This window comes from Syngnathus acus, chromosome 16, assembly GCF_901709675.1.
Source record: "Syngnathus acus chromosome 16, fSynAcu1.2, whole genome shotgun sequence".
Classification (NCBI taxonomy): domain Eukaryota; kingdom Metazoa; phylum Chordata; class Actinopteri; order Syngnathiformes; family Syngnathidae; genus Syngnathus; species Syngnathus acus.
In genome coordinates, this window is record NC_051101.1 from 9,078,251 (window position 1) to 9,101,803 (window position 23,553).

Consider the following 23,553-nt stretch of genomic DNA (forward strand, 5'->3'; position numbering starts at 1 on the left):
TGGACCGTTGAAATAGGATGAGACATTTTCTCATACCTTGTTTTGGTTTTTAGTCAGTTGCTGCGAGATTTGTGACATCAAACTTGCCAGCACAGACAGCATGAAGCTGCCACCTGTCCCTACATTTTGTTTTTATCATTTTTCCCTCAAGCCCATGTTAAAACTGTTCTATGGATTAAAAAAAACACAAGCAGACTATTCGCCAAGGGCAATTGAAGAAGTTTTAAAAAAGTTTTTTTCTTTTCTCATCTATGCCAGAAACAATTAGGTAGCTCACAGACAGAACGATGAAATCCTCTTCAGCTAAATTGCATAAGGTACCTGTGCCTCACAACATTTGATAGTTTCCCCAAGAAAACCAAATTGTGCTTATGAATTTACAGAACCTGGATCTGATTCGAATCAGTGCTGTTGCCAGGGTAGCAGACAGTTGCTTGGATACTTAAATGTGTGAGAGCAGGCATAGGCTGAAAAAATATTGTGTAAAAACTTCATTCAATCAGGGTGTCATTTAAATGTTCTTGAAATGTTTCAAAATATTAATCAAATAATTCTTACAATGTGTTTCTATAATGGAGGAAAACAGATCCTTGGTTCCAATAATAATCCTTCAGTTTTTATTGATTCTTCATTCTTTGAGGTTTATAATGTGGATTTTTGTGAATTATGAATATGCACATCTCATCATACTATACAAATTATTCAAGCGTTTCTTGTCAGGATGTTGCTTTTTGCAAAAAATTACAAACTTAATTCAACAGCGGATCCAGTTCTCAATAAAAATGAGGAAGAATTCGATTTATTGATCTGTAGAAATCTTGTCGTGCGTAGTGCGGAGAGTTTATGCTTCCGCTGTGGTAAAAACGCATTGCTCCTTCACTCATCCACCTAACCTGAAGTAAAAGTGCCCACTTGCATCTGATGTATGACTGCGGGGCAACAGTGATGCCTCGCGTTTATCTTCCAGATGTCAGGCGTCGGTCTCCCCCGCATCAGCTTGGACTCCTTCGTTCTTTCCGCATTTTAGATCAAAGATTGCCTTTTTCACTAAAGCCTCTCTGTGATGAGGAGCAGTGCTGGTGGAGGTGATCTCTCAGCCAACAGTTTCTCCATACTGGCATCAAAGAAGTGTTCCTCTCATATGGTAACCCTCCTGAGAAAGCACTTCAGAGTCATTTCAGTCGTATTTGATGATCTGTACTGGATTATAGGTGACCTCATTTAATTTGGTCATTTAAATAAAGATTGGCAGGAGTGCACTGGAATATGCAAACCCCCCAAATGTACTGAAGAAGTGCCACCATTTGGGTCTAAAGTCCCTCATGCACAGCCCCGCTTGACAGGTTGCTGTTCTGTGTGCTGTTTGGTTAATTTTATATCACCGTTAATCATTAATGATGCCGTTAATTGTTAGATACTTTCCACTGACACTGTAACCTGTTTTACTGCTACTATAAATTGCTATGTCTGACACAGATTAGAATTTTTATTTCATGACTTAAAATTTATTTAAAAAAAAAATCTCTCTCTCTCTCTCTCTCTCTATCTATCTATCTATCTATCTATCTATCTATCTATCTATCTATCTATCTATCTATCTATCTATCTATCTATCTATCTATCTATCTATCTATCTATCTATCTATATAAATAAATAAATTATATATAAATAAAAAAATATCAAGAAAATAAATAAAAATTATATGTATACATTATATACAATATTGGCTTTAAGCTTTTTACTTGTTGAGCAAAGAATATACATATTCTGCGCCGTCTCCATCAGGCGTTACAACCTACGTCATCATTTTGTCCGTCTCAATAAAGTTTATTCAAAACAATATGGCAGCGCTCTTGGAGCAGTCGTGCTCCGTGTAAACAGGTCACTGACAGCTCCATTTAAGGCTGCACATCATATTTCCATTATGGAGTTTTGAGCCATGATACATCCAAGGACGCGGATGAAAATCCAAAAAGGTAATAAACACTCCACGTTTTGTTATTTACTTTTGAAAGCTGCATGAAAGACGCAACTGTGAAGAAATCAATAATAATTCTTATAATAATTGGATATTACTAGCGATAACTACCTGATATATGCAATATGTATACATGCAATATAAATATATATGCAATATATATATATTGATCGTGGTTGTTTCTTGCAGTGGTCTAGAACTGAATTGCATCGGAGCTGTCATCGACAGCTTCCTTTGCTAATTTGCTACCAGGTTAATCAAAGGTTTCTATAGCTGTTTTACCATTTTAAGACAGGCATATTTTAAGCTATTGATCAGTCAATTTAGAACAGAAACCATAATTCAGTTTTTATGATGCACAAAGTGCCCTCTGCTAACCTCTGTTTTCAAACTCAGTTTACTCGTACATATTCTTTTTTCAGAACTCCTCCCTTTGGAATGCGGAATTTAAAAATTGGGAACATCTTGAACAAGTTTGACGTCACTTTATTTAAGAGATGGTTTAGCCAAATGGTCACCATAGAAACACAGGAGTCTTTCACCCTGCCTTGACTGCTGACATGCTGCAGTGATTCTTGAAGGACACGTTCTCACAAGCTCTGGTGAGCAAGGACATGTGAAATTGTCACACAGCTTAGTTTGTTAATCTTTTAGGCTGCTCTGCTTAATCAAATTGCCATTTATAGTTTGCAAACTATCTTTTAATCAGATTTTTTTGTATCCTTTATTAGAGGTGGGATTTGCTCACTTTCCCAAAATGCTTTCATCTTTTCATGTCAGTTACTTCAGTCATATATTCAGAATGAAGCTTCTCATAAAATTCTGCATGGTTTCCAAGTATTAGCGATTACGGACCTCACTCACTGTTTTCTCTGTCTGCTTGCGGAGATTATCCGATGTCAGATATGCCACTGCATCGGTGTAGTGTTAACATGTTGGCCTGCTCACAATAGCAGACTCTGAAGAGAGTCCTCAGGCTACCATTATTATTATTATTATTATTATTATTATTTTTAAGTATCAGTGATGGACATAATTATTCTTTAATTTGTCAACTGATCAAAACGAAGCGAACCATTCAAATGCAACCAGCCGAGGTGCTGTTAATTAAATCTCAGATTTGGATTTTAATGAAACTTGCTATATGATCCATAAAAAAAACCAATATTTTAAAAATAAACATCAATTCTTTCATCATTTGGCTCCCACTCAAAATTTAGCCCTTATATATGTTTACATTGCCTTACAATAAAGACATGGTGGGATGCATATGGTGTGGAAGAATGTGAAAGCAGATTAATATCCAGACTTTTGCGTTATGTGCTTCCGCTTCAAACCAAAATTCCTTCGTCCAATCTGTTTTGAAACAATGACTTTCAGCATCTGTCTTTGTTTTCTATGACAGAATCATGAAGATGTTAAGGATACGGATGCTTCCGTATCCTCAGAGCGTCCTGAATCTTGTCCACCGCCATTTGTCCCCCGCTATCCGCACGCTGTTCAGTGAGACCGGCGTGTGGGAGAGGGAGTATCGGCCAGAGACCAGATGCAGAGTGGAGCAATGGTGGCACCCGCGGATCATGGCGCAGTGGCGCAAGGACTCACAGCAGAAGGTACAGTGCCACCTCATATTTGAGTGTGCTTATTACCGTTGCAAGAAAAATTCTGGTTATGATGAAAAGAGACTGTGACACATATACATTGGTCAAATAATTCATTTGATTGATTAGTTTGAGTTTATTTGTTAAGATGTTTTATTTTTGCAGCTTCTATATCTCACAGTGCATCCCTGCACCGCTTGCACTAACAACATGGCTGCTAACGGAGTGTTGTTAGTTTACAAAGCAAAGTCGTTGTTGCCATTTTTCCAATCCCTCTAGTGACTATTTTTAAGAACATCAATATAATTAAGAAACGCACATCATGAGTTGAATAAATTTGTCATTGTTTTTTTTTTTTTTTAATGTTAAGAAAGGAGCTCAGTGAATAAAAAAAAGTTGCTTAGTGAATAGATTAAAAACTGAAGAAAAATTCAGAAAAGGGTAAGAATCAGAGCAAAACTCAATTCAAATGACGTCATAAGCAAAGGAAAATACACTAAAATCAAAACAACAAAAATCTGAGACGGTTATATTCTCCAGCCACAATGATAGGTTGGTGTGTGATCAATGCTGTAATATTGATCAGTGGAACTGAAGGCTTGGTCAGTAGTGCACGAAACATTCACTGTAATTAGCTTCTAGTATGCTGTTCAAGCCAACCTGTTCCCTGGTTAAGAGTAGAAATTGTCAATTGTCAAAAATCTAAAAAAAAAGAACAAAAATGCAGCGAATTAAATAGTGCCCAGAGGGAAGATTCATTCATTGTATAGTCATGCAGTAGCGGTGTATTAATAAAATGAAGTTTTCTTCATTTGTAGTTATTGTTGTTCTAAAACAATCCACCCAATACAATGTTGGGAAAATGTTCTCTTTAAATTACTTGATTAGACAATAATTAGTCATCCACCCAAATGATGCTCCACTATTACTCTCGTACGCTCCGGCTGATTATACATCCTAATAATCTGATGGTGCAGACGACAATGATGAAGTGCGCTCGTGACAGCTCTGGTCCTAATTAATTTATTGAAAAATTCATGGCACAGGTTTCCTGTAATCATGTATAGCTTGATGGAGCTGGCACTTGCCCGGTTGCCACGGTAACAGTGTTGCGACTGTAAACCATCCATTCAATGCTGTAACGGCTCAGACTCTCTTCTGACACTACAATCAGAGTGCGTTGGAGCCTCATACAGAAATACACAAGTTTTTTTGTGCGTGTGATGAGTTATTGTTCTTTTTCTTCACTGCTTAATGCAGCCTCTTTTGAAAAACTGTTGTATTTTATATGATTTACAAGAGAATCAATTCAGGTTTTATTATCTCATCTTCCTACAATATTCACTGCCTTTTTCCATTTGCAGGATTCAAACCGGGAAAAGTTCTATGTTCTCTCCATGTTTCCATACCCGTCCGGACGACTGCACATGGGCCACGTGCGCGTCTACACAATCAGCGACGTCATCGGCCACTTTCAGAGGATGAGAGGTTATCAGGTTCGTCAGCTGTTTTTGTTGTATCCTAGCCATGACCACGTAAACAATAAATGCAATGCTTTCAGCTTATAGAAAATAAATGTTTTGTTGGTCCCAGTTGACATTCTCCACATGAGTGAAAACATTCATGTTTGACATCAGAGACATATACAGGGGCTTGAAATTTGGAGTTGATGTCCAACCAGGAGTTGATGAACCAACCAGGAATTGATGACCACACGCTTGTTTGCATCCACAAAAATGGAGGCGTTGATGAACGAGTCACAGCTTTGATGACAACCTTCGTTCAGTCCCCATCGCTTTGCCTCCCATGTTGCGTAACAAGCCCCTTGAATTTCATTCCCAGGTGGATCTTAGATTACGTGCTGTCATCTGTGGGGGGAAAAAAACCTAGCTTTACCCGAAACTAAAATAACATGACTGTCACACAAGCCTACGCTCTCTCAGCATCTGTCAGAAAAGTCAGGCTGATTCTACTGTATGCACACACGGTCTACCCCCGGTTAATTAATGAAGGTGCACTCAATAGATGGTCACGCACTGTTGCTATTTCCAGCTTGTGGAGCGCAGTTCCTGTGTGCGCTACGTGTCAACTATTTTTTTTTTACCCTGGAGAAATGTCGGCAGGCTCAAAATTAACAAACTTATAATGGCCATTTGAAAAACAAAACACTTGACTCAGCTGAAGGATTGCAACAAGTGGTACTAAAAAATGGTGTGGCTGTAAAATGCACAATTTAAAAAGAGAAAAACATTTGTATAATGAGTTTGCAGCTTGGCGTAATAGCAAATTAGTATTAAGTTTGTACAAGAGTACTATTGTTTTAAATTACTTTGTGTGTGCACACTTTAGTTGAGTTGGAGTACGACTTAGAATATATCTGCAAATAAATTTTTTTGTGGCGGAACTAACGAGTCCGATTTTTTTGCCACAATGGCACCAACTCGTTCCACGCTACAGTCGACAGATTTTGTCATGAAATCAACCCCTCCATCCATTTCTCCACTCCACTTGTCACTCATTGTGTCCTCACAATGGTGGATTAGGAATGCACCTGTGAAAAGTGGGGCAGGTCTACTCGAATTCAGCAGACATGGGAATAAGCGCCACTCAAGCTATTAACAGTGAAAAGATGATTTTGCACTGCCAGTCTCTTGGAACCTTGAGCTTAGGCAGCCACTCTATTAGAGCAGACAAGAGTTTCACCTTAACAGTGAATAAAGAACAGTAGAGCTAATGAGGACCCCCCCCCCCCTTATTTGCACAGGGTGTCTTTGGCTTGGATCAATGTCCTCCTCTCGCCACATTGGACCACAGTTCTTAGCTCTCTTAGCCTGATTCCATCTAGTACTCAGCTTTAAAAAGGGAAGCAGTTAGGCAATGCAGTTACCAAGGATACCAACTCTTCTGAAACATCAAAACTGTTTAGGTCTGCGCAGTGATCCTCTCCGGTCCTCGACTCCATGACTGTGTGCTTTTCTTTACTCGTGCATTTCACTGCTTTGCTTTCATCACCTTTGGCTCTTAGTGAGCAGAAAACCACCTGCCATAGTGCTGTGTGCATATGAATGCGGCCATTTGCTATATTGAGTTGTATGGTGAAATTGCTGAGTCGATCTCGAGTTGCATGGGGAAGTATTGCGATGCATTGACGGATCGATATTTTTAAGTACCGTATTTTCCGCACTATAAGGCACACCTAAAAACCTCCAATTTTCTCTAAAGCCGACAGTGCGCCTTATAATCAGGTGCGCCTTATATATGGACCAATATTGAGCCACTACAGCAGGCGTGTCCAAAGTCCGGCCCGCGGTGCGCCCTATATATGGACAAAGTTTTAAAATGGGCCATTCATTGAAGGTGCGCCTTATAATCCGGTGCGCCTTATAGTGCGGAAAATACGGTACCCCTACTTGATCAATCTTCTTAGAACTTGCTGCTCAGTGTTTATAGACAGAACACACTTTTTCTTGACCTCTAGGTATTAAACCCAATGGGCTGGGATGCCTTTGGTCTCCCAGCAGAGAATGCAGCCATTGAGAGACGTCTTGATCCAGAGGATTGGACCAAAAGGTACCAAAGGCTTGTTTGCGCTTCAAGAGCTTAAACCCTCTGACTCTCGATTTATTTATTTTTTCTCCCCCACAGTAACATCAAGTCTATGCGGGAGCAGTTAGACAGCCTCGGCCTTTGCTTTAACTGGGACCGGGTTTGTTGGAACACGTCAAACTGCATTTTTCCTTCGCCTCATTTTTAATACTATGTTTCCTTGACAGGAGGTGACCACTTGCCTTCCTGACTACTACAAGTGGACGCAATATCTCTTTATTAAGCTATTTGAAGCTGGGCTGGCTTATCAGAAAGAGGTAGGACTAGCGTTTACATCAAAGTACTTACTCTAGGTTTTCTTTGGGAAGGAATATGATTGCTTTTAAGTCGGGCTTCCGGACTGACAGGGATGATTTTCTAGGTCTTCTATAGAAAGCCTTTGATAATGTGTAATGAAGTATGACAAGCTTTAAATAAAGCGTACAGTCTGCCGCTTTCAATTGACGCTACTTCCTAATCACTGCTTTCATTCTTCATGAGCAATTTGTGTGCCATTCAGGGTGTGGTGAACTGGGACCCCGTCGATCAAACAGTGCTGGCCGATGAGCAGGTGGATGAAAACGGTCGTTCTTGGAGGTCTGGTGCTCTGGTGGAGCAGAAGTTGCTTACTCAGTGGTTCATCAAGACCACACACTATGGCAAGGTACACTTGTGTCTAAAATCATACATTAGGTGCTTGGGATTTTGCTCATGCATTTTTTTTTTGGTTTGCAGCCTACTTTGTTAGCTTGACAGCATATTCAAAGAAAAGAGTATAAGCACAGAAATGTTTCGGCCATTGAAGTTGGCGTGATTGCTAGTTGTACCTCATTGAACTTCGCATTGTATGCGCATGAATAAGACGAGGGAGTTTTGTTCATGAGAGCCTGCTTGTCACTCAAGACGGACCAAAAAAAAAAAAACATTGCATAAATGAATACCGACTTACCACCCATGCCAACACTGAGCCTTGACTGACAGGCAATGTGTGTTTCACACTTGTAATGAAGCCAGAATAATGGCCGGGCAATATGACGGTGCATCCTGTTCTTTCTCAACTAACTTTAAAGAAAATTTATTCATCCAAGGCCTTGTGAAAAAAAAATAAAAATGTGTGGCCGTTAACGGGTCCATTAAAGCAATCATTTCCATATTCAAACCTTGCATGTTTCTTGGCCACAACGCTGAAGTCGCCCATGATGATCCATGTCAGAGGTATGAGTGGAGGTGGGAGCAGCCCTCTGTGACAATGTGTTCACGCATTTCTAATTTTCACAAATGGAGGAATGGGAAGGAAGAAAGAAAGGAAGAAGAAGGTGCTGAGAAATAGAAGTGAGAGGCAGATGGAGAGACAGAAGGGCCAAATGGAGCATGCCAATCGTGCCCGTGATTTCCTCGGCGCGCATTTCTTCACTTGCCTGTTCATCATGTCTGCTCGACAACATTAATTTCAGATTATATTTATGCCGCGCTCTTGTTTTTTTTTTCCAAAATCATTTCAGATGACAACAATCATTAGTAAGTTTGATTATTTTGTCAAACGCTGTGTGGAATTTCCAAATGTTTACTCAATCGCGAGGGAAAAAAAATTGCATATAGTTGAGTTTCTACTTAACCCTCACACTGTCTAGTTCCAAAATATTATATCCTATACCTAGTCTCAACCATTTGCAGAAAAACTCCACTTGTATATTTGCAGTTTGAAATATTAATATAGGCAATTATAAACATTTGGGGGAGCATTTTCTCCTTTGGGTTTCAGTGTACTGTGATATGATTGACGTATTAAGGAGCCTGTCGTTCTGATTTCCTTCTGGCCGAGATCATAAAATAAGTTATCTTTGCAAATTGCTGCAATTTTTGTGTCTGGATCAAATCCTTAACCAGGTGTCGAAGCATATATTAACATTTCTTTGCTGAAGCGCACACACTCACACACGCTTTGGTCTCTATATGGTGTTGAAGCTTTTATTTGTTGCCATGGAGACAGCCCTTACCCATCACAGTCCTGTAGCACACAAATGTTTATTTTTTTTTCCTGCTTATCTTCCGAGACTGATATAATTTCCGGGTATAGTTTTTGTCCTGCTGTCATGAAAGTGATGACCATAGCCATTGTGTTTGGTTTCACATTTTAATATGGTTGTGGAAATGAATGGCGAGTGTCACAGTTGGAGTGCTTGTGGGTAATAGATTGTGACAGCCTGAAAGGAAAATGGAGAGGTATAACAACACAGGCCTTTGCACAGCTGTGACATTTTGACTTCGGCTTGGTTGATATGCATAGGTTGCGTATCACAATAACTGTATTCTACAGGCCGATCTGAAAAAGTCAGGCAAAACCGTTTTGGAAATTAAATCCTGTGACCAAATCTGTTTTAAGAATTTGCAAAATAGTAAAGTTGTATCTAATTAAGTCTTTTTCCCTCCACTCAAGCCTCTTCTGGACAGCTTGTCTGACCTTCCAGAGTGGTACGGGGTCAAAGCCATGCAGGCAAATTGGATTGGAGAGTGCACTGGCTGCTATTTTGATTTCAAACTCAAGGTGGGTCTCTGCTGGTTATTTATTCATTCATCATTCCTTGCTTTCTTTAGAACTCTTGCCCTTCTTTCACTAAGCACTTGTCCTCTTCAGCCACGAGCTTTCATCTCTTTCTCACCAACCTGCTACTTTCGTCTTTTTTTTTAAAGCTGATGTGATTTCTATTGCGACTCAGAAAATCTTCAAACCATGTGTTAGTAGCACATGTTCACGTATGAATACCTTGTCAAATCATGCAAATTAAAAGAAACACCCCAGATAATGTTTTTGCATTTCCCAGGTGAGTGGAGAGGAGACTGGGGAGTGTCTGTCGGCGTACAGCTCCTCCCCAGAGGCAGTGTTTGGTGCAGCGTACCTGGCCATCCTGCCCTCCCACAGACTTCTTCATGGGAGCAGCTCAGTCCGTTCTGAGCTAGAGAAAGCCTGTCAGCCAGGCAAAGGTGAGCATCATTGTGAACAGTACTTAGCCATTTTTGGTTTTAGGCTTCTGTAAAATTCCCTGCTATTTTTAACTGTTAATATATAAATCCCTTGGCGGTTGGCAACTGGGTTCTTTTATATCTAAAAAAATCAAATGGCGTGGCAGTGAGACCGAATGTGCTATTGTCTACCGGGAAAAAACTTTTTGTTTCAATCTGTAGGTGTATGATCATTGGGATTGAAAGTGTTAATCAGCCATCAGGGGAGGCAGCGCTGCTTTGTTTTCATCCCCCTGCCTTCTGATTTGCAGACTCCCTGACAGAGGTCACCGCTGTCAACCTGTTCACCGGCCACGAGGTTCCTGTGGTGATATCTCAGAAAGAGGCTTTTGATGACTATCTAGACACTGTGGTTGGTAAGTTAGCTGTGTGATTGTGAGTCCAAGTGCTGCAGGCTGTTTGTCTCACAGCGACTGGCGTTGCACTCTGTTTGCTAACAATTAGTCACGTCACAGTAATGTCAGGGAGCATTGTGGAGCATTCTCAAGAGAACTCTACTGAATGGTTGTCCTTATGTAAGTGTGCAATTGTGTTGTCTTTTGTGTGATGTTCTCACTGCACACCAGGCACACCGGACTGCAGTGAGGAGCATTTATCTGTGGCCGAAAATCTGAATTTAACGTGGATCAATGTTCTGAAGAGCAATGACGATGGGACTCAAATTGTCATTAACTCTGATAAGGTGATGACAACCACAGAAAATATGCCATTTTCATTTCCTAGGTATATCTGACATGCACATGTCTTTGTGCTTCTTCTCCTCCTCCTCCACATGTCACAGTTCTCAGGACTCACCAGAAGCCAGGCTTTTGACTCCATTACCCAGAAAGCCAGGGAGCTGAAGGTGGGGGGCCACCTTACCAGCTCGAAGCTCCGGGACTGGTTGATCTCGAGACAGCGTTACTGGGGCACACCCATCCCTGTGGTGCATTGTGGGCGTTGTGGCCCAGTTACTGTCCCCGAAAAACATTTACCAATAACCTTGCCAAAGCTGCCGTCTCTCACCGGAAAGGGGGCATCGCCTCTGGAGGCTGCCCACGATTGGGTCAATTGCAAATGTCCAAGGTAAGATTGTTGCCATATCAGCAATCCTGCAGTTTATGGAATATTCTCAGGGAAGAAAGTCTAGTTTTATTTTTAACAATGAGGCATGTTGCTTATAGTAAATGGTAATGTCAGCTGTAAGCCATTAGCTGACATGAACACTCGCTAACGTAATGTGTTTTGTGCAACGCGGAGGTTATAAGTTCTCCAGCTGCAAGGTTGCACCACTCAATTAATGACCATATCAAATGATTGTGGAGGGGAATTATTTTTGCAAACACAGCTAATTGCTCTCAAAGTCCTTTAAATAACCGCTTTGCTTTAATAATTATGCACAAAGACACTTTGCGGCCTGGATAACAAAATGTGGTACAAATGTGGCTCAAGGGTTACTCATGAAATGCAAATCTAGAAAAGCTTCAACCTGGAAGATTCATTTCAAGTGTTTCAATCTTCATAAACTCTTAGCAATGGGAAGTGCATCAAATGGGAAAATCAGACCAGGAAAAGAAAAAAAAACAAAAACATTGTAGCTGTCAAGAAACTTTAATTGCTCCTACCATTTTAAGCTTCACAGCAGTTCCTCGCCCTTGAACTCTTGAAGTCCTTTTAAGTCAGATCAAGACTCTCCAGGCCCTGCTGACATGCAAGCAGGCACGAAAGCAAGACAAGCAGCCTCTGAATCACCCACGACTCCATTGTGTAGAATCACATTATCAGATCAGCGGCTTTGCTCAAATGTGTCATGTTGCAAATGTTGAAAGCAGAAAGGGTAGATAGAGAATGTTACTTGCTTTGGATGGAACATTGCAGGAATGGAGACTGTTTATTTGCAGAATGAGAACAGAAAAACGATACTGTATTACTGTAATTTCTCTTGACAAAATGACGACTAGCAGATGGAGCTTCAAATGGGAGACTGCAATTTATGCAATCATTATCATTTTGTTTCTGATTGGAACGCTCACAATATTGTGTAGTGAAATTTCACGTGTCCGCACACCTTATTGGCTGTAAATGAACTCGGTGTTTGAATAACCACAAAATGCAGATTGACTTCTGGCGCCGAGATGGGAATTTGCGGCTCAATAAAACTAATCGCTGCCATGGCACCATGTTGATTAAAACAATGGCCCACTCGGTTGTGGATGGCACAAGTCATCAGATTGTGTTTGCACACTTCCACAAAGCCACGAGAATTCCTCCCATCAGGTGTGATTGATGGGCGTAATCGCAATGGCGCTGTTATCGTCTCGTTCTCTATCTCGTCTCCGCTGTTAAGTGTCGGTGGAAATTTGTTCCCTTCACTCGTCGAGCATGTCCAATTAAAGTTTGAGTGGAACACAGAAGAACACAGTGATGAGAGCTGTGCGGCTGGGATGGAGCTTCATCTGTCCTTGAGGAAGTCATATCCTGTGTGCTCATCACGACTCTCTGCAGCTCTGCTAACTGAACCCTGGCTCGGCTTAGTCCGTCTCGAAACCGTTTTTTTTTTGTCGTGCCGCAAATTCCCGCGTAGAGAGAAGCCATGTTGGTACCGCTGACAGATGAGGATGGAACAGATGGAGACCCAAAGTTCAGTTGGCCTGTTCATACTCGCTTCCCTCATCTGTTTTCAAACATTTTCACTTTTCACTTTTACTCGATAAATATGTTAAAAAGGATCATTCAGATTTTGGTAACTGTTTTATAGTCTCCGAGGGATCTGTAGCTACAACTAGAAATATGTTAATTTAGACTGGTTGCACACTTTGCACGACAGAAATTGCTTTTGAGTCCCAGTTGTTTGGCATTTGGTGCCTCGTCATTGTACACGTGACAAAGTTCCGGAATTGAATTTCACTTGAGTGGAATCATTTCGTGTGTCATCAAAGCAGATCTTTGTACCAGCTTGTCTGTCCAGTCACCACATTCTGTCCATTCTGGTGTGAAATCACTGTGGCTGTTTGAGTTGTTTGGTCACAGCCTTGGCTTGGCTTCTCTAGTTTCATTTTTGTGAAATAACACCTGGCTTTCAAATATTAATATGAACGCTTTAGTGTTGTTGCTAGGCAACCTCACGGTCTTATTTCATCATCAGTGGCTTGTTTTAAAGATTAGTAAGGTGGATGGCCGGGTTTTGCCACTTTGCGTGTCATGATTTTGTTTACGTAAAATGTCGGACAGGAAGACTGAATCAAGATGAGGCATATTGAAAAAAGCTCAGTCGTTTTTTGTTTTTTTGTGTGCAGTCTGGGATATTTTCAAACTCTTTTGAGACTCATTATGAAGTGATAAGCAGATGCCTTCAATGTTCCGTTTCTTGATTCAAGTACAAGTAAACACAGCATGGTGACTGAAATTCTGTCTTTTCTTTTTTTAAATCTTCTCCCTGCCTCTGTTAAATATTCTGTTGGCAGATTCACATCACGAACCAAATACGGTTTGGCTGGGGGTAAAACAGGGCACAAGGTGACATTTCCAACACAAATACATGATCATTCCCTTGTTAGCACAGCCTGCTTGTCAGGGCATGGGACCAATGTTTCCGTGCCAGTTTGCTTTCAACTGTGCTTGTCTACAGAGGCTTGACCTCCGCAGCCAGATGGAGGCAGCATCACACTAACACAGCTATCACATATAAATATCACATAGAGATGCCATTTCTGTCGGCATACAAACAGAGGCTGTTCTTCTGTTGGCTTTCTATTTTGCAAGCTTAATATTGATGTTGTCCCAGCTAACTTTTTTTTTTGTCTGGCTTTCGTTTCAGATGTAATGGCCCAGCAAAAAGAGAGACTGACACCATGGACACTTTTGTAGATTCAGCCTGGTATTACTTTCGTTACGTCGACCCTCATAACACAGAGAGGTATGTGACTTGACAGTATTGTTTCATTTTTCTCTCCTCTGACTATCAAAGTACATATTTGCAGTTTTGAATGTCAGTGTCATGTGCAAAATGTTAAAATGTTTTGATGCATATACAAATTATCACAGAGATTTTTTTATGCACATACTAGGCACTCCTTTTGTACTAAGCTCTTTGTGGTCAAGTCCAAGCATTCTATAAATATATACACCACATTTAAAATTGGAGACCAGACAGTCACAGAACGAGGCTTACTTCCAGTTGTCTTCATTACCATTCAAATGTTATTCAAACTTGAAACTTAGACAACTTATAAGACACAGTAGCCGTATTTTTTTTCCCCCTGAAGTCAGCTTGCATTCAGCAAGCTGCTATGTGCCTTAGGTGTTCTCAAAGGGTAATAGTATAATATATACTGTATATATAATATGAATGTGAAAATGATATTTACAAAGATTTTGTTATTAAATTCCAGCATTTCTTATGAAAATGTTGACATGATAAATATCCCACAATAAATTGTGCTCAACTTTAGCAGTGCCACCATTTTAGAGCTGGCTGTGTGCAGTGCATTTTTGCATTTGTATACTACTCCAATCACAATATTAAATCTCTAACTCATTAAATATGTTTGTCAGTGTTGTCAGTAGGGAGTATTAAATAAAAGTGCAGTTTCATCCACAATAATGATATGCATCGGGGAGCATATCCTGACACACATGATTGTCGAATATCACCCACTCTCCCACTTAGCTATTTCAAGCATGCATAATATAGCTTGTGAGGATATTCCTCCACCCACTTAGATATATGCTTCCACACACAACACAGACACACGCAAATCCATGCAAAGTTGAACTCTCTGCCCATAGAGATTATGGAGCCCTTGTTGTCACTTGCTGGGATCTCGCTGATACCGGAAGCTTAACAAAACATATTTTTAGTCTTGGTAGCTTCTTGGCCGAGCAGGGTATCCGCTTTAAAAGGCATTTGCGGAGGACTTCCTATCCCATCATTTTTTTTTTTTTTCTGGGCACACTGTATTATAGCACAACAGAAAAAGCTATTACACTATTTGTGTATTTGAGTCGGCCTGCTGAGTCTTATGTGCTCGAAATTGAAAAGTAGGACGCTGGGCATGCTGAGAGAAGCAAGCTGGAGAAGGGGAGGAAATAGTGGGTTGTGATGTATTAGAGGAGCGTTGGCCTGATGCCAAATTATTTTCAGCCTTTCAAGTTCATAACTTTATCCCATGGTTCAATTATCACCAGACGGCAGTTGCCAAAGAAGGGAGGGAGAGGAGCAGAGAGGTGTGGAGGAGCGTAATTACCAGAGCCATGTGCGACACATGCTGTAGATAGCGCCCTGCTGACCATCAACCCTTAAAAGCTCGCCACATGCAGCCCCTCACTCGCACTATTATCGGGTATATCTTTTGATATAAGCGCTTTTCTGCAAAAAAGATAGGCGAGTCATCAAAGCTGAGCTGGGATGATAAACACATCAGTTTTTTTGGGGGGGTAAAGAATTCCAAAAACTCAGCATTCTGAAAGGTGTGTGCAAAACAGAACATTTTGCACCTCACAGAATTTTCACAGTCCTGTGTTGTTCTACGCAGAAAAATATTTTTTCTTGCCTCTCTGATTCAGACCACAGAGACCGCAGTTTCCAACAGTCTCAGAGAAAAAGGCAGGATGTATATTTGAAAACAGTCTTGGAGTGGGATCTGGGTCAAGTGATTTAAAATACTACATTTAGTGACATTAGTGATCAATATTTTTATTCATTTTATTATGCTTTTCGCCATGATTATGAAAAGTAAAACAAACAAACAAATGAATGAATAACAAATAAATAAATACTTAGATTAATAAATAAATAAATAAATAAATACCACATTTATGTTGTAAGCCAGGTGTGAGTTGCACATGTTATAACTTGCACGTTTTACATTAAATATAAAAGCTCCTGAATCTTGATTCATTTTCTGTTTGACTAAATGTGATATTCTTCTTGAGGCCTTTTGAGCGCCACCTAGTGGATCACTGGCTTCCCGTGGATGTGTACATCGGAGGAAAAGAGCACGCCGTCATGCATTTGTACTATGCACGCTTTCTCTGTCACTTCTGCAACAACCAGGGACTTGTGGCACACAGGTCTGTTTTCTTGTTCAATGTCAGATAGATTATTGGGCACGTCATTTGTCTCTACATGTCCATTTCTTTTGACAGGGAGCCTTTCAGAAAGCTACTCGTCCAAGGGCTGATCAAAGGCCAGACTTTCCGACGAGCAGACAATGGCCAATACCTAACGAAAGAAGAGATCGACTTTGCAGGTGCATGTAGACTAAATCTGACACATAAATGCGATTTTTGTCCAGTAAAGACCCTTAAAAATAACGTGATACTTGCTCAAACGCAGCAAGGATAATGTTTTTTTTTTTTTTTTTTTTTTAAGCTTTTTTGTTGCAATGTTCGCTGCTCGAATGCTTTCAAAAGTCCAAGGATAAAATCTAACAAAAGTGCCTTACAGAGAAGGAAGGTCTTGCATTATCAGCAAGGATACTCTCAATAGAGATTCTTGGAGAGAAATTTAGTCAGTGTCAGTACTGACAGTCAAGCATTAACACTAATGCTTTTGCACCTAGTTTTTTTTTTTTTTAAATTACATTTTTTTTGAGTTGTGTAATGCAAGCATGTTTTTCCATTTTTTATACACTAATAATACCTACTTCCTACTACTATCCACAATTCATCCAATTCTTCTATATATTCCAAAAATGCATGGGCTATGTGGGCTATTACTTTTCGCATTCCAAAAATTCCATTTTCAATCTATTAATTTTGAATTGGACATGAATCCAGTCACATTATTCTAGGGAAAAACTGTGGCAATTTTAATGGTGAAAAATCTTTGGTCAATGAGTTTTTTTGTTTTTGTTTTGGAAAGTTGAAAATTGTTCTTTTGTTCCATTGTGAATTAAATGACCTTATTTTTTTTTTTTCTCAATTGAGCTATTCAGTCCCAATGAAACATTCAACAAAACAGATTAACATCTTCATTCTCATTTAAAATTCAAAACAATTACCGCATTTTATTCACAATGCTTTTCGCTGGTAGGAACCAGCATGAACTAGCCGTTCCATAGTTTGTCGCTCCGTTTGACCATATATCAGCATTCGCACACACAATTTCCAAAGGAATAGCAATAGTCAGAAAGAAATATCTTTTATTCAGTATAGTTTCTATGAATAAAACCCAGTTTGTCAAAGAATTAAATTGCTCAGCTCAATATAATAATATTTGAAGGCTAATAGCTACGCTGTCACTGACCTTTTACTCTTCCTGCCTCTGTTAGGAAAAGATCCAGTGGCGTTGGGAGGCGGAAGAGTGGATGTGACATGGGAGAAAATGAGCAAATCCAAACACAATGGTCTGGACCCCCAAGAGGTGGTGCAGCAGTACGGCGTGGACACAGTCCGACTTTACATCCTTTATGCCGCACCGCCTGAGCAGGACATCCTCTGGAATCTTAAAAGTAAGATGTCAGATATTCCTGTTAGTTATTTGTTTGTTTCTTAACAAATGTAATCCTGACTTGAAATTGACCCCACCCTAGAGGATGCACTTCCTGGGGTCTTGCGCTGGCAAAACAAACTGTGGCAGCTGGTGACCAAGCTGCGAGGTGCTCGACAACTCGGTGACATCCCCGACCCCTCCTTGCTGAAAAAGAAGGAGCAGGCAGAGGCCAAGAAAATCTGGGAGGACAAGAACTACGTGATTCAAGAGGTAGCCTCAATATTGAGCAATAGTTCTCACCAGTAGGGGTCAGTAGCCAGCCTGCTTTTAAAGTATCAGTTTTCATGTTAGTTCGACTTTACCAAGAGGACTACTGCTTCTCTCACCTTTTTTTTTTTTTTTTTTTTTACTTTGAGTGCATCACGAGACAAGATTAATATGTCAATCATTACATGCCACTGCAGCCCGATCATCCATTCTGAACTCAACCCCCCTCAGAGTATAAGAGGATGACTGGCTAGCAATTGATTTAAAACCTACTCAGTGGCTCCCACACTTTATAAATAGATGTCCATTCCTGCCAGGTTGGATTTTCTTCCTCTGCCCCTCAAGGCTGCAGCTTTTATAGGACATCAGGCCTGTTAGCCTTAAACTCACAAAGCCAAGGCTGTGCTTTGATTCACCCCTCGGAAAAAGCCTCAGTGATCAGCCTGTTCCTCCCTCAGACCCATCCCTAAAGGGCTTTCTCCTCCCAGTGGGCTAAAGCTGGGAAATATTGACCTACTCAGAGCTGCCGATAACAGACTGGAGGTGTGTCCTTAGGGCATGTTGTTTTCTCTTCAGATTTAGCACTAATCCTCAGTCAAGTGAATGACTGATGATGAGAATATAGCAACACTAAATACTTTTTTTTTTTTTACTAACTGACTGTTCATCAGTTGTTTTTAAATCCATTCATTTTAGGTAACATATTACTTCACGGAGGACTTCTTGTTCAACGCGGCCATTTCTCGTCTCATGGGACTTAGCAATACATTGAATGTGAGTGAACACTGTATTGCCTCTTCAGAGTTTGGTGAGCATCACTCTAACGACCCTTATGTGTGTTTGTATCCAGAGTGCAACCGTGAGGGTGGTGCAGCACAGTGAGGAGTTTGAGGATGCTCTGGCCGCACTGATTACGATGACGGCACCCATGGCACCTCACCTGGCTTCTGAACTTTGGGCAGGTCGGTGGAAACAAAAAGATACCACCACCAAATAATCGGCTCACTTAGTTAATTTGCTAGATTTTTTTTTACATCATACAAGCTTATCATGTTTATAAAACCAGACGTAGATTTGTAATTAATACACAAATAGTTTGGGGATATCTACGCTTTACTTATTGCCAGTACAAACATTAGGTTAGCACATTATATTGTAAGAGGAAGTGTTGACACTGCTCCTTTTTTAATACCCAAGAATGATGTAACCAACCGTTCTCAATTCACCTGAAATACATTAAGTGTCCTTCTAATGAAAACCTTGTTCTTGGCCCAGTGTAGAAAACAGACCGAGAAAGGAAGACCGAGCAACTTTAGAAAATAGATCCTTCTACAGATTTTTAGAGGCTGCCTGGAAGGAAGGTGTGGATATCACCTCATTTGCGTGTGATCTAAAAAAAAAATGTTTTGCAAACAGGAGACATGCGTAAGTGACGTCTGGTAACGTGTTGTGGTTTCACTCTCGGTTGTTGTAATTTATAGGTACCTCACGTCCTTCCTTTCTTTGCATAACTGTTTTTGAGAATAAAGAATAATTTCAGCTATTCAACTCTTTTGCGTTTGATAAGGTGGAGAGTATTCTGCTGGCTGGTTTGCAACGCCAAGTGGCTATTAGTGGTGGCACTTGTGAGTGGTTTAGCAGTCAGTGGTTAAGGTGCTGGCAGGGCTTTTTTGTGTTGGCCTAAGTTGCTCTGAATGCTCTTCGGTGATGTCACAGTGTTATTGTTTCATCTTGGTCAGGTCTTTGCCAGGTGAACAACCCCATCAGCAGCACTCTCCGGCGGGGTGGAGATGTCCTGTCACAGTCCTGGCCTACTGTGGATCCCGCCTACCTGGCGACCCCTGACTTTGTGGACGTTTCTGTGCGGGTAGGATCACACACATTGCCAGACAAACCTTAAAGTGACTTGTGGCTGGTTTGCATTGGTCGAAACTTTTTTTTTTTGCACGAGACAGCCAAATCTTCCCCCTTAATTGTCTTTTTTGTTTCGGAAATGAAGGGTTTTGTTTTGGCACGGGCACATTTGTTACTGTGTTTTACATACATCGTTGATGTCACATGCATGTCCTCTAATCCTGCACCATTTCAACTTTCTAAGGTAAGGTCATAGTCCACGAATACATCCACGCTCTGTAATTTTAACGAGAGCCTATGATTAGCTTGTGCTTGTGCCACGTCTGAGTGTGCGTGTATTTATGCATCTGCATGTCAAGTCTACTTGAAAATAAATAGACAAGTGGGGTCATTAAATAAAAAACTGCTTTACAGCATTTGTTTTTTAATAGCACAACTAATGGTCTTGTCATCCTCTACGAAGGAATGAAAGGCATTTCCTGCAAACGTCTCAACTGTGGATCCCAAAAGATTATCTCAAATAATGAGAGAATATCCCGGAAAGTGAATTACGCCGATTAGCCATTGCCTGAGTTAACACTGACAATATGAACACAAAGTGGCAAACACATTTTGATTTAAATTTACACAAGTGTTGAAAGTATAGAAAGAGATGGCCACAGATGAAAGTGGCATAATCTGACTTCCTTTTTCTTTTGATTTGGTCTCCCTTGATAGATTATCTTCTTTCTTCCTCACATACATGATGCACTTCTACTTAAAATAAGAGAAATAAAGCGAGCCAACTTCCAGTGTTTTAACAGCTATTTCTATTTTCCTTGAAAATAATATGCTTGGATGTGTTTGTACTGTATTATGGTTGTTGACTTCATTTTTTTTTTTACCTCCCTGTGTGCTTCTTTGCACAGCAAATATATTTAAGCTCATGGTGATGGTTTGACTCTCGAGTACTCTCTTGTGGGCTTCCTCATCCTCTGCCTGTGTCTTCTAATTACATACTTTGGGACGCCATGCTCGAGTGGCCTCCAGGACGTACGCAATCACACACACACACACACACACACACACACACACACACACACACACACACACACACACACACACACACACACACGAACGCTTCCAAAATCGCACAGGATGTCTTGACGTTCCCACTCATTGTGTACACTTGCTTCGAAACCTACAACACTGAACACACTTCCTCTAACTACCACTAACTACAGGGTCCACCACATGTGGAAAGAGAAACTTTTATTTGTACGCCAAAGAATGAGTTTATCTTGATCTCAAAATTATAATTCAAGTCTTGAGATTTGATTTGTTTCTTCATTCTCATCCCCAGATTAACAACAAAGTTTGCGGGACCGTGACTGTTCCCATGTTGGTTTCTAAAGATTTGGATCAGGTGCAGAAGCTGGTTATGGAGAGCCCTCTTGGACAGACTGTTTTGAGAGAACTGAATATCAAGAGAGCTATTCTCTCTCCCCGGACTGCCCTCATCAATTTCCTAGTCGGTTGATGGTGGACTCCCTGCATGTGCAACTGTTTGGTGGGGGGGGGGAAAAAGAGGACTGTTATACACTGAAAACTCACTCCCGCATCCGCATGTCATCAACGCTATGTGCGGAAAGAGCCAGTGAAGGCACATTAAGTTAACTTTTAGCTCCTTTGCGACTCGGCACGACGGATTCACCACACACACTTGCATCGAGCCAATTATGTATCATCACTGTTTTTACCAATGATATCATTTTATTTTTGCAGGTGAATCATAGTAATGGTTCATTTCCATGTGAAGCAAATGAGCTACATTTGAATTTGCCACTATGCAAATAAACAGTAAGATAAATAAACTCAATTTACCTAGTCGTTCCCATGTGACAGCTGTTCTGAAGCGCAAGTTTGCATAAACATTTTAAAACTTTAAAACAAAAATGAGTTGGACATACTGAGTACAGCACAAAACAGCCATTTAATTTCCCTAATACAGTTTTGTATATTCTTGATGAACATTTCATGTCATGGAAATAATGCAGGAAATGTATTTTTGTATTCTTTTTTGTTCATGTACGATATTTATGATTAATGTGCAAGTTTGTACAGCAAGTTTTACTTCTTTGGTTGCATAGACATAATGTATTTTTGAACCAATGCTCGCTTTTATGTTGGGAAAGTGGTAGAGGACAGAAAATAATTTATCATGATTTCATTTTTTCCCCCCACCTCTAGGAATTATAAATATTATGTAAAAATATTTTATTGGTTGCTTTATTTTTAATAAAATCTTTGCGTACAAAGTGGCCTCTATTTCCCCCCCCTCAAAAAAAATGAATCTCTCCACTCCCCATTTTGTCAAGCCCTTTTAGACGGTCCCACAAGAACCAAAATACCACTCAAGATTCCAATCATTGCTCAGATATCCCTCGACTTCAGCGATGTCCTTTCATCTCATCTTCAACATGAGTCACGTGCTATCATGCCTTATCAAAGGTGATTATTGCCAAACATTTTGGAGGGCGTATTTCCACCCTAGCCTGCCATGTTTGGACAGGAGGCCTTTGCAGCTCCTTTAAAAGGTCATTCGGAAGACTTTAATAGTATTCATCAGATCGGTGTCTCTGCTCTGTTAGTCTGACGTGGCCATTTGCATTTTTCCTTGCAGAGCTCATGCACCAGACTGTTTTCATGTGTACTCCCAAAAGCTTATCTTTAATTGGCTGAGTGATTAAGCCAGTGATGTGCACATTCTTACTTGCTGTACAAGCAGTCAATACATTTGGATGTTCAGTATGTAACTAAAAGAAGAAGCACACAGGCCATGAGGAAGTGCTTCTATTTTTAATTAAAGATTAATGAAAGATTAAAGTCCCAATGATCATCACACACACACCTGGGTGTGGTGAAATTTGTCCTCTGCATTTAACCCATCCCCGTGTGATTTTAATCCATCCCCTGGGGGAGAGGGGAGCAGTGAGCAGCAGCGGTGCCGCGCTCGGGAATCAGTTGGTGATCTAACCCCCCAATTCCAACCCTTAATGCTGAGTGCCAAGCAGGGAGGCAATGGGTCCCATTTTTATAGTCTTTGGTATGACCCGGCCGGGGTTTGAACCCACAACCTTCCAGTCTCAGGGCGGACACTCTACCACTAGACCACTGAGCTGATTGGAGAGGCTCTCCTCTTGACTGTGCAAATCATGCCATTTCAGCAAATTCCGTAAAGGTCTTGTTTTTGTTAAGGAAGTCACAGGCAATTCGAAACATGCAGACAGGAGCTGGAATTGTATCCTCACTGATCCTTTTACCCCCCCCCCCCCCCCATATTTTCGAGCTCATCAGGTGACGGGAAAAGGAGACGGGGGAGAGAATAACAGGAAGGGACACCAGGAATTATAAGCGAGAGGAAGCAAAGCATCAGTGTTGTGTTCTTTTGTTTTTGAGTCACGTTCAACTTGTTTAATTCGGTGCTGTCACAGTGCAGTAGGTGATGGTGCTAAAAATATGGTGTTGCCTCTTGAATTTCTACGTTTTCACACATAGATACTGTGAATGGTGAATTGGAATTATGGATGGTACTTGTTTACCTTTTGTATTTCAATCTTTGTTGAAGCAAAATCCCTCTCCCACTTTACCATTAAAATGCTCTGCAATTATACACCCCAAACGATAAGTCGACCGCCCAATTTTCTCTTAAAAAAAATTTTTTTTTTTAAAATGCCAAGACCATTTTAATCGCCATCAGAAAATATTCCCTAATAGGGCACGTGTGAATATCATTAAGAATGAACATTTACTATAATAATGAATTTTGTCACTGACAGCACTGGAGTCATTT

The 23,553-nt window shown here is 40.5% G+C and overlaps 1 protein-coding gene across 4 annotated transcripts; it reads left to right on the forward strand.

Moving 5' to 3' along the window:
• Positions 1–1,840: 1,840 nt before the first annotated feature.
• Positions 1,841–22,018, forward strand: lars2 (leucyl-tRNA synthetase 2, mitochondrial). Of its 4 annotated transcripts, none has more exons than XM_037273498.1 (23): positions 1,841–1,977; positions 2,169–2,242; positions 2,402–2,581; positions 3,385–3,592; positions 4,945–5,076; positions 7,059–7,150; positions 7,226–7,286; positions 7,354–7,443; positions 7,686–7,829; positions 9,603–9,710; positions 9,988–10,147; positions 10,438–10,542; positions 10,753–10,868; positions 10,968–11,251; positions 13,983–14,081; positions 16,100–16,237; positions 16,313–16,416; positions 17,440–17,619; positions 17,701–17,870; positions 18,564–18,641; positions 18,718–18,829; positions 19,607–19,734; positions 21,064–22,018. In XM_037273498.1, exons 4-23 carry the CDS (start codon positions 3,389–3,391, stop codon positions 21,238–21,240), a joined length of 2,682 nt encoding a protein of 893 aa, XP_037129393.1. In that variant the 5' UTR covers positions 1,841–1,977; positions 2,169–2,242; positions 2,402–2,581; positions 3,385–3,388; the 3' UTR covers positions 21,241–22,018. The 4 variants fall into 4 exon arrangements, with proteins under 4 accessions (XP_037129393.1, XP_037129394.1, XP_037129392.1 ...); XM_037273499.1 differs by having other exon boundaries at positions 2,169–2,231; XM_037273497.1 differs by lacking the exon at positions 2,169–2,242.
• Positions 22,019–23,553: the final 1,535 nt, after the last annotated feature.